Source organism: Panthera onca, chromosome B1 (assembly GCF_046562875.1).
Source record: "Panthera onca isolate mPanOnc1 chromosome B1, mPanOnc1 haplotype 2, whole genome shotgun sequence".
NCBI lineage: Eukaryota > Metazoa > Chordata > Mammalia > Carnivora > Felidae > Panthera > Panthera onca.
Window position 1 is genome coordinate 19079708 of NC_138342.1, and position 13782 is coordinate 19093489.

The window sequence follows — 13782 nt, forward strand, 5'->3', positions numbered from 1 at the left end:
ATGAATTCGGCCGCATTATCAGCCAAAGAGGACATGTTCAACCTGTGTCCAAGGAAAGATTTTTTTTATTTTCCTTAATCTCTACCCAAGTGCTGAATCCTCTTTCCAGAGAGACGGCCGCGGAGCGAAAGCCCAAAGTGGGGGCATCGCAGCCCGGTGCAGGCTGGGTTTGCCTTCGGCTCCCTCCCCGGCAGCCTGTGTTTGGGTCCCCAGCCTACCTTGTAAATGTTGAGACTGCGACTGTGTGTGGGGCTTCTTTTTGGAGGTGCATTTGTCTCTGCTACTGTTCCTGTTCTCTGTGGGTTTGATATGAGGTGGGTCATCATTTGTGGTCAGATACTTGAGCAGCTCCGAGCAGGGACGCCTTTGTGGCTTTTGCTGTTGACAAATGCTCCTCGCTTTATTGCTCCATGAATTCTCGGTCTTAAAAACGAGGCATCAAGAAAAAGCTAAAATTAGTGAACTGAACCTTATCAGAATGGATATAGGTTTTCTGAAGAGATGAGATTTTCAATGAAGTGTTCAGTCTAAGTGTACTAGATCTATGAGCTGTGAATAATTGTTTGCAGAACAAGGAAAGAAAATTACATTTAAAATTCCTAAATGACATTTAGGCAGCTTTTTATTTCATTTCTCCTACATTTCAATGTTCCTACTCAGCAACATGTAACTAACAAGACCCTATAGCGCCTTTACTGTGAATAAAAAAAAATAAGCTGGTTTAAACCTTAATTTGCCACTGATTGCTGGAGCCCCGTATTCACAATCCTCTTAAGTACCCCTTAACGCTCCGTTTTCACTCACAGTGAATGGCAAGACAAACATTGTTTAATACAGCCCGCTAACCGAATTATGTCATTGCCAGCATTCTATCCAATTAATGGCAGAGACAGATCTTTCGCGGTGATTCCAGAACAGTCTTTCTCAGGTTAGACAGCTGGCAAAACGGCAGTCCTGCATCTTAAAGTCACTCCTAGATAATACCAGCCTATCAGCAAATTTTATTGTAACCCACATTGCCGCACGTATTAATAAAGTGGGCAAGGAGTAACAGACGGTGGAACTTCCATTCCAATCATCCGAAGACAAAGCGTAAATGAACTCTTGCTAGTTTCAAGTAGCTGGAGCGCTGCTTTTGGAAACCCATTTCATATAGTTTCACAGTTAGAAAGCAACTGCGGGATCCCAACTGAATACGTAGAAATAAACCTATCCTTTGTTTTACAGCTTCAAGCAAAATCCTTTGTTAGTTTCCCTCCTATATTACAAAGTTCACATCGTACCTTAACGACTGCAGGGTTTGTTCTGATCCTGTGATTATGGTTTGCATGGTTCTGGGTACTGAGACCACTGCATTCATTATAACTTAGCTGAGTATTGGCTGGTGCCAGTAAGAGCTTCTTAAGCTAGAAACATATCAGGGGGAAAAGCGAGAGAAGTTATGCATCTTTTAAGCATCCGAATAAGCTATTGAAATTTTAAACTTTAAAATTAATTAATTATAATTATAAACATTAATTCCATCACTCTCTAATTATATTCACACCTCGGCACAATAGTGCTAAAGGAAACATATTTCGAAAAAGAAAAATTTGGCATTACACTACCAACTGTGAAAGTATGTCCTTTCCCTACATTTGGGACTAAGTGTTGTCTACTTTGATTTTTTTTTTTTTAAAGATAAAATAAGGCAAAAGGATCTTCCTGAAAGGGTTTCTAAATACCTACTAGATGAGAAATGCTGCTTTGCTAAATGAGGAACTGGGGACTGGGGACAGAATCTATGTATTCTGTCCCCTCAATAGCCCAAATGCATCAAGTGAAAATATATACAATATTCCGCAATGCTTTGAAGGATATTTCACAATCCATTTTAACTTTACTGATTCAAATATTTGTGATGAAAGTGTGGCTATCACTGAAAAAGATTTGTAAGTAGATAGAGTCGGGAGATGTGATTCTGGTTCAGGCAAAGCATTTACTCTCTCTTTTTTTCTTAAGTTTATTTATTCATTGTTAGAGAGATTGTGTGTGCACACGTGTACGTCAGCAGGGGAGGGACAGAGAGAGAGGAAGAGAGAGAATCTCAAGCAGGCTCCGCATTGTCAGCGCAGAGCCCAACACGGGGCTCGATCTCACGAAGCCATGAGACCACGACCTGAGCTGAAATGGAGTCAGATGCTTAAACCGACTGAGCCACCCAGTCGCCCTGTCATTTACTCTTTCTTGACCCCTGTTTCTTCATTTGACTTGCTGGCTTGCTGGGACCTCCCTGCTTGGACAGGCAGGATGACTCTGAATCAACAACCCCTCCTAGTCGAATCAGTTATGCGGATGCAAATCATCTGGTATCAATGTAAAGAAATCAGAGAAATGGAGAAATGGTGTGTGTGTGTGTGTGTGTGTGTGTGTGTGTGTGTTGGGGGCCAGGTAACAATTACTTATGGGACAGTTTCTTCTAAACCAGAAAACTCAAAATGCACAGGCATACGAATAGAGTCTCCATATGTTTACATGGAGTGCTTTCCACATTTTAAAAACTTAAGAGATGGGAGAGAAACAACCTCTAAATGGCATGCCAAGGAACATTATTAAAGTTTGGAGAACAGCATTCCATAATTTACATAGTGTGGTCTTACATCAGATTTATGGCAAATGACAAATGGCTACCATAGATGAGAAGGTAAACTGTGTCTTAGAACTAATAAAATTCTGGTCAAGCACTGCATCGAAAAGAAAATTTACTCTTCATTGCCAACAAATTCACTCTTCATTGCCTACCATAAATTTAGGGAACTTAGGTTGCAAATGTGCTATTATTTTTCAATCTTCATAAGAATTATGGATCTAAAACCTTAAAATATTGCATATCCCTTTTTCTACCTTTTATTTCTAGAATCATGGGCATAAGAATAAAACTACAGATATGTCGATTATCACGTAATTTATGATGGTGAAAAAACAGGACAAAGACCAAATATCCAACCATAAGAAACCTCTTAATGAATTAGAGCATCTCCAAACAGTAAAGTCATGTATAACACTAACAGTTATGCATATCTAAAATTCATAAATATGATGACAGATCTTAAAACAAGAGGAGATTTCAACCTTTTTTATATCAGAGATGATTTGAAATCACAGGTGAATTTTTGGTGCGTTCATTTCGGGTCGTCTACATCTTCTAAGTTTCTACCATGAACATAAATAATGCTAAGAAATAACGATACACACACATCCACAGCCATAGACAGTTAAAAACAAACTTCTGTAAGACTACGTGAAGCCTGTTAACGACCAACATTCTTACACACAAAATCACAAGAATTTGCAGCTCTGAGTGTGCTTGGGAATTATTTTGGCATCAGTCTAAATTAAAAACCCAAACCTTATTGTTACTACGTCATACCCATGCAGCGGGTAGCCAGAGGCAACTCCAATTCCCGTTAAACACTAGGAAGGGTTCTTACTAGAGACGTCTCTTCTGCCTCCTGAGGCGGAGGGGTGCCGTCAGGCATGGAGGAAGGACTAGCCTCATTCTCAGTGGTCACATCTCCATCTGTCAGCGCATCAAATGAGGGCAATCCGTCTTCATCCACAGGGAGACTGTCCAGTGTCTCTGTGAGGACTGCTAGCAAGTTCGCCTCGTTCTCTTCATCTATCTTCTGCAAAAACGGAAAAACAGACGTCGTGATGAGCTGACGTTGGGCGATAGGTAACGCTATCAATCAGCATAGGCGGATCATGTTTATCCAAATGAGTAAACTATTCGTGAAATTTTGAAGGTTCATGCCGGAATACAAAAGATCCTGTCTTCCTCAAACTCCAAATTCACTCTGGGTCTGAATCCGACAATTAACTGATACCTCTCGGTACCGGTCTTTGATTGTTGAGCTGTCCAATTTAGCAATTTATGGCATCAGTGCTTATCACGACTGGGTATGACTCCGTCTTGCTCGCACTTTCCCCATGTTTATGCCTTGTTTCCCTGACCAAAGGAGAAGGTCTAGAGAATCTCAGAACTTGAGAGAATTTTAACCATCATCTATTTCGTCTGCGGATGCAGTGTTTCAATCTCCTGTACAGGCAAAATGTTTAGATAACCCTCAGTTTGAACAGCACCAGAAACTGAAACGATACCAAGAGGAACTATACACTTTCATGGTTTCAATTATAATCTCATCACTGAACACTCCACAGCCATTTATTTCCCTCCCTGACATCTCTCCCAACTTTAGTCATAAATCTACCACTGCCCACTGGATATTTCTACCTGATAATGGCTCCCTCATCCTTCAAAACCCAAACTCAGGTCCTTTCACAACCAAACCACTGTTTCCCTCGACTTCCTGAGTTTGGGTAACAGTTCTGCAGACTCAAACTCTAGAACTACCCCGAGTCTTCTTTATCTGGTCAGTCATTAAGTAGAGTCTTGCTTTGTAACGTCTCCCAAATGCATTCATTTCTTGCGGCTGGGGTACTAGTCTAGTGCAACATTACTTTGAATGGGGGCTCCTGAAAACATATCCTAACTCGTTTCTCCAACTCCCACAATCATGCCCATCGACACACCCTTGGAGAGTTAAGCTTCAGGCATTCATTCCATAAACATCTGCACACCTACAATACCAGGGCCATGCCTGGTGTTAGAGATAAAAAGAGAAAGACCAACCTTCGCCCTCATAAACCTTTCAGTGCCAGGGAAGAATGTGTAAATAATGTACTATAAAAGATGATATTTATTTCAGGACTCTGCACAAAAACTTTCAAGATCTCCCAAGTTGGGGCTTATACACCTTGTTTAGAGGAACATGTGCTATACCCCATGCACCTGGGCAACCAGAGCCAGTGCTGGCACACGGTATCGTCATTGCTTCCTTGCTGAATAATTCCTTGATCTGCATTTAGTACCTAGAATGTATGTTGTGTAGATCACTTTTTCCCCCTTCTGATAGCACTCCACATTGTTTGTCCAATTTGACCTGCTTCATAAATCTTTTTTTTTTTTAAGTTCTGTATGCTATGACATTAACAATATCGGCTAAATTATCCCACACAGATTCTATTACAAAAGGCACCTAAGCTACTGACATCTAATGAAGCCAGCAGTGCCCACACGTCCTTTCTCTCTAGCACTCAACTCCAGTTAATTGACCTGACAAAATTACAAGAATCACAGAATAAGACAGCTAATCAGAAAATCAAATTGTATTACTAGAGAAATTAGGCAGGCCTTTATCACGTATACATTCTATTTTCACATAAAAATTGTTTTCCTTCATTACTGAGGAGTCCCCCACCCAGGAATAAAACTACAGACTTCTTTCTCTTTTGGATTCAAGGGCCCAAAAAGAGCCATTTGTCCTCACGGTGGATTTCACTAGCATTTCTTACCTTTGCATAATGTATCTCTCTAATGCTCCCGGACTTAACGCTATGAGTCAAGTGGTTTTGGGCACACGGGGTAGAATGACAAGTCTCTGAGTTTGAAGACTCCAATGCAGGAGGTAAATCCTAATCAGAGGGGTAAAATGTTAACTCCGAAATGGCACCACTTCTTCCAAAACTGACCAATGCTTCAAAAACAAATTGCTTGATTTAATAACAAAACATTAGTGAGCATATCCCCCAGCCTCCATTCTTCTGGATCTGTCCAAGTAATCTGAATAATAAAGATACTGAAATGATTGTCACTTATTTTCTGTCCAGGGTCATAACCTAGTGTCCAAAGATTCCAATCTCTCCTCTTTTAATTTAGATTCCCCCACATACAAAAAACCAAATTCGGGTTATTAATCTGTCCTAAATAGAAGTCATATTTAAATTAAATATATATTGGGGTGCCTGGGTGGCTCAGTCGGTTAAGCGGCCGACTTCAGCTCAGGTCACGATCTCGCGGTCCGTGAGTTCGAGCCCCGCGTCAGGCTCTGGGCTGACGGCTCAGAGCCTGGAGCCTGCTTCCGATTCTGTGTCTCCCTCTCTCTCTGCCCCTCCCCCGTTCATGCTCTGTCTCTCTCTGTCTCAAAAATAAATAAAACGTTAAAAAAAAATTAAAAAAAATAAATTAAATATATATTATTTTAAATCATCTAAAATCACGAGACTTACATTAATGTAAATGTATGCATATTATCAAATAAAAATAATCTTTGAAGATATCTCAAGCACACACACACACACAACTCAGTGAACTGGGCTTCTTTTCCAGGTATCCCAATTTTCAGAAAGGCTTATTTCAAAGGCGTTCAAAAATAGCTCAAGAAAAACAGTTAAGAATGTTTACCAATAAATGAGTAATTTTGTTTACCCCGATTTAAATTTTGTGTTTGGCTTTCCAGCAACACTACAAGCCTCTATTTGCTTTCAATCACATAATACAATAGCGCCTTAGTTCCATCCCTCGTGTAAACAAACTACAATAATTCCAATCAAGTCAGAATGACAAAGAACACTTAAATTAACTAGTTTTCTCCAATTTCTTTAATAAAGCCCGGGTGAATGTACATCAAAAACAATGGCAGAAATAGTGGAGCCTGATAATGTCATAATTAATTTACAAGATCTGATTAAACCACAGCCATTTAAATTCTCTCTACTGGAACCACAACGGGAGGGAGGGTCGTGGGATGGAAGATTGGCAGTGTGTGTGTGTGTGTGTGTGTGTGTGTGTGTGTGTGTGTGTGTTGGGGTATGTAGCTCGGGCAGGCTGGTAGTCAACCAGTATGGACTGTGATCGTTATTTAATCCGTGTTCATCAGAAATGATTATTAAACCTCTTTATTACCATCCCTGAATGTGGGTGACTCAGACAGGTGCTCGGAGACCATTTAATCAGGTTGTTCTTGAATTATGGAAGAAGAAAATGTTATTATTTCAAATTCTCCATGTTTTGTCTAATCATAGAAGACCGGGGGGAAAATTAAAATATTTATTGATGACATTTTCGTTTCGAAGCTCAACACATACTCCTGTATATAAAGGTGAGTGGACATTGCTCCGCACTGTGGCAATATCAATTAGTTTAGCATGAGTTTCAACAGTCACACACTCCAGAGAAGGCAATGGATGTGACAAAAAGGATTCTGGTAAACAATTAATGTCACTTCCCATTATCGCTTCGGTCCCAATTTACAGAGCAAATAAATCAAAGTCACTGCAGACGAAGCACACTGGCCTACTAACACATGCCTGTTCACAGGTGACGGGGCATGGAAATACATCAGGTTGTAAAATGACTTTACAAGATATCCCTTCAAAGACTCTGCTCTGACACTGCTTTCTAATCGTTTGAATTTACCACTCCTACAAAAATACACTTATTAGCTCCATAGAAGTTAAGAAAAGAAAAGCGAAGAGGCGAAAACCAGAGAGTGGGTCACCAGTTCGGTAGCGATCGACAACTACACAGCTGAGCTCAGTCTTGCAGGTGGTAGCAGAGAGGTAGAGAAAAGAAGGAACAGCCCAGGCCGATGGGCATTTCCGCAGGGGAGCTCTGTACCTATCAGGCAGCTTTTCCCATGGTGGGTGTCAACCTTGGGCTCTCCTTACGCAAGTCTGGTGCTATTCTTCCGGCCTGAACAAAGGTCTGTGTGACTGTGACACTCACTCTCTAAGGGAGCTCCAGGAGTAAAGACGCCTCATCAACAAAAACTCACTCAAGTTGTAAAGAATTTCCAGTGACAGATGACAGGCGTACATGTATACCAACAACCCAACATTTAGAATGTTCAACAATTCCGAAGCGTTCATCACCAACAAATGACAGTTCAAAACACTCCACCAAACCAGAAGTTTCATTACGATCGCTGGTTGGGACTGCTGGGTCCCTATTTGACCCGCACTAAGTGTGAACTCATTCAAAGGGTACAGTTAAAGGAAGGTCGATCCTGCTCCTTCAAGTGCTCAAAGTCACCTCGAGACTGCAATTTGGGATCCAGTACGTAATATCTGGGCCTGCTTCCCTTGTGAGCAGTTGGCAAAAGGATCTTCCAACTGATTACACATGGTGGGGCAGACATGCATTCAGCTTGCCCAGGTGCGTACAGAGTGACTAAATCTACTAAATGAAGGAGGAAATGAGGGGCTCTGAGATGCACACCGACACCTGAAGGGAGAACTGCGAAGCGAAAACTGCATGTGGTATCCCAAAGATTTTTAAATGCAGGCTATTATGGAAGGACCATGCCCTGCTTATGATAGTAATTTTTTCCACATCTTGTAGAATTGCAATTACACTCTGCGTCCCCAGATTCTCACACTCGCTTGATCTCTGTTTGATAAAAATAGTTTAATAGCCATTTAATCACAGCTTCATTATCTTAGCTCTCTTAATGCGAATTAGGCCAGGAGAATTCTTGCTTCCTCATTATTCAAATCATCAATAAGAAGGAAACAGTGGGGTCTCCTTATCATTCATTAATCAGTTTCAGTATCTTAGGTACTGTTTACTCCGAGATCAATCTATGTGAGGGGTCACTTAACCTCTCTGAGCCTCTATTTTTTTTTTTTTCTATATAAAATTTTAGGTCATTATCTGCCTAATTCCTATTACAGAATTTTTTCTGCACTCATGGTTAATAGGGAGACAAAAAGAATTGATAAAAGCCTGAGAATTCTTCAAGAAGGTGCTCAACAAACATCTCCAGTGTATATGCCCATCGTCTTGATTGCCCATATTTGAATTTCATTCTTTGAGCACGATCTACCACTGACTTTTAGCACTGGGCCAGCTTCCTCCCAAATACCCAGCATGCCTTGAGCTTCCTCCTTGCCCCATCCCGCTGATTTGGAAGCAGCTAATGAAGACAAAATTAACTCCTCCTTTAAGTGAGGCCTAATTAGGAAGGGAAATCTGCTAGAGTAACATCTGGTAATGCATTCTGAGGCCAAATATAAATGACATTTTTGGATTATCCACTATTTTGGATTATTTGTCCCACTAGACCCCAACTGGGAGTTGAAGTAAATAAATGAAAAAGTGACTTTTAGGATAGATTCAGGGGTTCAAATAAGAAATACAATTGATCATAGGAGTCCCTTTCCTGGATCTTCATACATAAAGTTCTGTACTTCTGTTTCAGGCACAAAAAGACAAAAAAAAAACTTTTACATGTATAATTTTTGGTTTTAATGTATAAAGTTTGATTCAAGATTTGCAAGAAGCTGAACTAAAATTTAAAAAATAATAATTTCTTCTTTTTTGAAATGAAATAAAAAATAACAATTCAGACTTAGACTACTGAATTAGACTTTGAGGTTATTGGCTTTTTTTTTTTCCTTTAAAGCATTTTAATCAGGACAGATCCCACGTCACTGATGGTTTGTTGTATGCATCTGCTCTGAGGGGTCTGAGCCTCTGCTGGAGAGGTTAATATTTTGAATACTCACTCTCAAACAACTCTCTTTCTCTTTTATACTTTTGTATCTATTCATTTCTAACATACTCCCTGAGAATTTGCTTATTCCCCTATTTTATTCCCATAAGAGATAAGATAAGCACATTATGTGACACTGTATTTGCTCTGTTGGATGCCAAAGTTGCTGGAATTTAAAGTTGTACTGATACAATGGTTAATAGAAAGAACACAAATTTTAATTTCACTGTTTGGGTAACTCTCCATGGACATATAGGCTACTTAAAATATCATGTATGTAGGGGCGCCTGGGTGGCTCAGTTGGTAAAGCGTCCGACTTCGGCCCAGGTCATTGATCATGCACTTCGTGGGTTCGAGCCCCGCGTCAGGCTCTGTGCTGACAGCTCCGAGCCTGGAGCCTGCTTCGGATTCTGTGTCTCCCTCTCTCTCTGCCCCTCCCCTGCTTGTACTCTGTCTCTGTCTCCCAAGAATAAATAAACATTAAGAAAATAATTTAAAAAAGAATACCATGTATGTAAATGTGCCTATAGATACCATGCCCCCAACACAAACACACAAAAGTTTGCATCTCAAGTACACATATTTAAAACAGAATCTATGTAGATGTGCATTTCAATCTCTTAAGTGTATTCTCCTATATTCCATTGCAGTTGACTACATATGAGTGTAATCAGCACATGTACTCTTCCTCCCGGTTATCCACTATAACTGAGGGAAGCAATGATCAAAAACTGAAGACAGTTCCTGTAAAAATAAAATGAGAACCAAATGAAAATAAATATAAGCAAAACTGAAGATTTCCCCGCATAGATATGTTTACACCTGTGGGAGTCTAGTTCGTTTCTGTTAACATTTATGATCCTATTTAAGCAGCCAAATAATGTGTGTTCACATCGGTATTAGGCTCCATCCTACCTATCAGCTCATATCACACATCCATGAATTAATAAGCATGCCCCCAACATGTGGAATTCATTATTCTGAAGAGGTTACATGAGCCCAAGGTGGAAATACAGATGTTCAAGAGAAAGGCTTAAGAAAATCTTGGTTGAGGCTTCAAAATGAGCTATCATTTGGAAGGGGGGAAGGGAGATGTTTCATGTCCATTTCTCACCACATGAAGAGGAAGCAACCACGTGGTACTACCACACAGGAGGCTTAACGGGCCTGTAAAGATCTAGTCCGGCACTCAATTTGTTCTCAGGTTGAAGAAACAGGGCTCTGTGTAAAGGACACCGGAGTGAAAATCAAGACAATTGACCCAAGTCCCTTCTGCACCACTAACTAGTTACACAGCCTCAAGTGAAATGACTCAACTCTGGCTGCGGTTGGTGCACATGCCCAAACAATAATCTGGTAGGTTCCCAACTGGCTCCGCTGTTTTCACCCTTGCCTCTTGCCTCCCCATCCCAATAGCCCATTATCAGCACAGAAGACAAAGGGATCCCTTTTCTAAAAAAATATTGATTTATTTATTTTGAGAGAGAGAGGGAGAGAGAGAGCATGTGCACCTGTGAATGTGCAAGAGGGGGAGGGGCAGAGACAGAAAGAGAGAGAGAGATTCCCAATTCACTGACAGCACGGAGCCTGACACGATGCTTGATCTCACCAATCATGAGATCATGACCTGAGCTGAAATCAAGAGTCACTGCTTAACTGAGCCGCCCTGGAGCCCCAGAAGATGAAGTGATCCTGATAAAATCTAAGTCATGCCTGCCCCCCTTTTGATGTGGCCCTCCAAGGCTTCTCTTTGTCTCTAAAAGTTAAAATCCTAAGAGTGACCTAGGAGCCTAGGATCACCACGTAATTGAGCACCCAAGCCAGAACACTCTTGAGCATGTAAATACTCAATTACTGGGGTATTAGCCCAGACTATCAGAGTCTGAGATGTATGGTTCATTGCCCTATATTAGACCTACATCATCTGACCCTGTCAATGCCCCCATTTATCTGTCTCAATCCTCTCCAACGACTCTGATCTTAGTACTACTCTACAGAAATGCCAGGCATTCTCCTGCTCCAAGGCCTCTGCCCCTGCCATTTCCTCTTACTAGAAGGCTCTTCTACCAGATGGCCACAGACTTGCCCCTTCATCCCTTCATTTACCCAAAAGTCACGTTCTCAGTTGGACCTTTCCAACTACTCCAAGCACGTTCTATCCATTTTCTTACTTTATTTTTCCTTTTGACACTTTCTTCTATAACTCAACTCAATATATTTTACTGACTTACCGTGTTCCTAGTCTATCTAAAATAGAAGCACCGTGAGACCTGTCTGATCATTACTAAGGCACTTGGCATATACTAGATGCTTATTTAAAATGAATAAGCATCACAAAGAAAATGTTGAACTAATCCTAAAAATATAATGTGACTTTTCATTTTCTTGTTGTTGTTGTTGTTGTTGTTGTCATTGTTGTTCATAATTCCCACCTTTCCCCACCCCCGTCTAATTAAACGGTGTTCATCTTTGGCTATAATTTAAAATTAGCTTGCATTCATTCTCATACATCAGCTGATAGGCCAAACAGCCAATATTTTCTTATTGGGAGATAAGGAAATTTGAACAGAACTACAGAGGGGCGGATTCTGAATTAAGCCCCAAAGTACTGAAATTGTATGAGTCAACATGAGTCCTTTTGTAAAGGAAGAGGTGGGGATAGGTCTTATAAATAGAGAGATTAATTCACCCCAACTCTGGTGTTTGGGAGGATCCTGGAACGCATCATCAAGGAATTAATTTGCAAAATTTCCAAAGAGCCAAGATGGTTTGTGAAGAGAAAATCATGCCAGACCAACTTACTATCTGTCCATGCAGAAGCATCAGGCTCACTAATCAAGAGAAAACAATGGATGGAATCTATCTGGACTAGAGAGAGCTTCTTTATTCCTTACTGTATAACACACTCATTGACAAAGTGGGAATATATAGTAGCCAGAGGCTTTTTTGAACTGTGGTCCATGGAGCTGTGGATGTTAGTGCAAGTGCTATCAGGACTGATAATAAACGCTGTAGTATATGATATATTTATGTATTTATATAATTGAGCTCATATAGCAATATAATTAGTTTTTAGAAAGCAACATGCACACTCAAATGTGTTATTTCTCCTATCATAAACACAGTGGAGACCACCACTGCATTAACTTGCCATGCTGAATCACTTTATGTTGGTCTCAGGATTTAAAAAAAAATACCTTGAGAAGTGAGGGTGAGCAGCTTAAAACCTGGAGCCATTTACAAATAGTCGTTTCTATGAAGCAGGATTTTCTCAATCCTCTTAGATCAAAACAGAGTACAAAATAATCAGTTGCTAAGATTGATATAAGATACCGATCATCATCTTAAGCCTCAACTTCACATTTTTTTCTGTTCATTTAAATAGTTTCGTAAATACTACTACCAGTACATTTTATTTTAATAAAAAAAAAATACTATGAAGTGGCAACTGACTTTTACTGAGTGCTTCCTATGTGCCCAGTGCGGAGTTAATTTCCCTGTACATACTATTTCATTTAAACCCCCCATTGACCCTATTGGTGGCCCTAAATTCATGCAGCTGATAAGAGGTAGGGTTGGCTATCAAACTAGGTATATCTGATAAAACCTTGTTCTCACTCCCTTTCTTTATATGTTGGAATTTTATGGCCGAATTGATGGGACAAAAATGAGAGTGGTCATGCGCTAGTCTAATCTACATTCATATTAGAGGATACAAAATGAGTTAATTATCAACAGATAAGAACTAAGGTGGGGAACCGCAATTACATCCCCTGACGGCCTTCCATGTAGAAAGAGGATATTGCTTTGAGATTGCTTCTCAGTATTTACTGCTGGCCCAGTGTTCCACGGAGCTTATCTTCAGTCCTACTGGGTGGGATCCATCCTTCTATTAAAATGTTCTTTCCATTTCCCTTCATTTCTTCATATCCTATCCCTACCTCAAAGCCTATCTATCTTCAAGCTCCTAAAGCCTTTGTAAGAAGAACACGGATCCCCGGATAGACATACAGATTTCTAGGTCTCATCACAAACCACTACATCAAAACCTCTAGATCAGGGTTTCTGGACGTTGACACTCTTGACATTATGAGCCAGATGATTTATTGTTACGGGCTGTCCTGTGCATTTCAGGATGTTTCGCAGCACCCAGTAGCATCTCTCTAATTATCAAAATAATCAAAAACGTCTCCAGATATTGTCAAACATTTGCTGGGAGGCAAAACTGCCCCCAGTTGAGAATGTCATCCCGGAGGAACCGTCCAGGATTCTGCAGTTTTGATAAGCACCGCAAGAGTTTCCGAATCATGCAGGTCTGGGTAATTTTCTGTTTTGTGGCCGTTGGGCAGTGTATAGATCAATTTAGGACTGGAATTTATGACTCCATGTGCGCTAGACTTATCCCTAC

The 13782-nt window shown here is 40.4% G+C and overlaps 1 protein-coding gene across 3 annotated transcripts in view; it reads right to left on the reverse strand.

Annotated features, from left to right (window-relative positions):
* The window catches only part of PPARGC1A (PPARG coactivator 1 alpha), a 647562-nt gene that overhangs the window by 39445 nt on the left and 594335 nt on the right, over positions 1 to 13782 (reverse strand). For all 3 annotated transcript variants that reach the window (XM_060655328.3, XM_060655326.3, XM_060655325.3), the window contains 3 exons: positions 3471 to 3665; positions 1284 to 1406; positions 219 to 423 (listed from right to left, as the gene is read on the reverse strand). In XM_060655328.3, coding sequence (XP_060511311.1) covers positions 219 to 423; positions 1284 to 1406; positions 3471 to 3665 — 523 coding nt within the window. The remainder of the gene's footprint in view (positions 1 to 218; positions 424 to 1283; positions 1407 to 3470; positions 3666 to 13782) is intronic.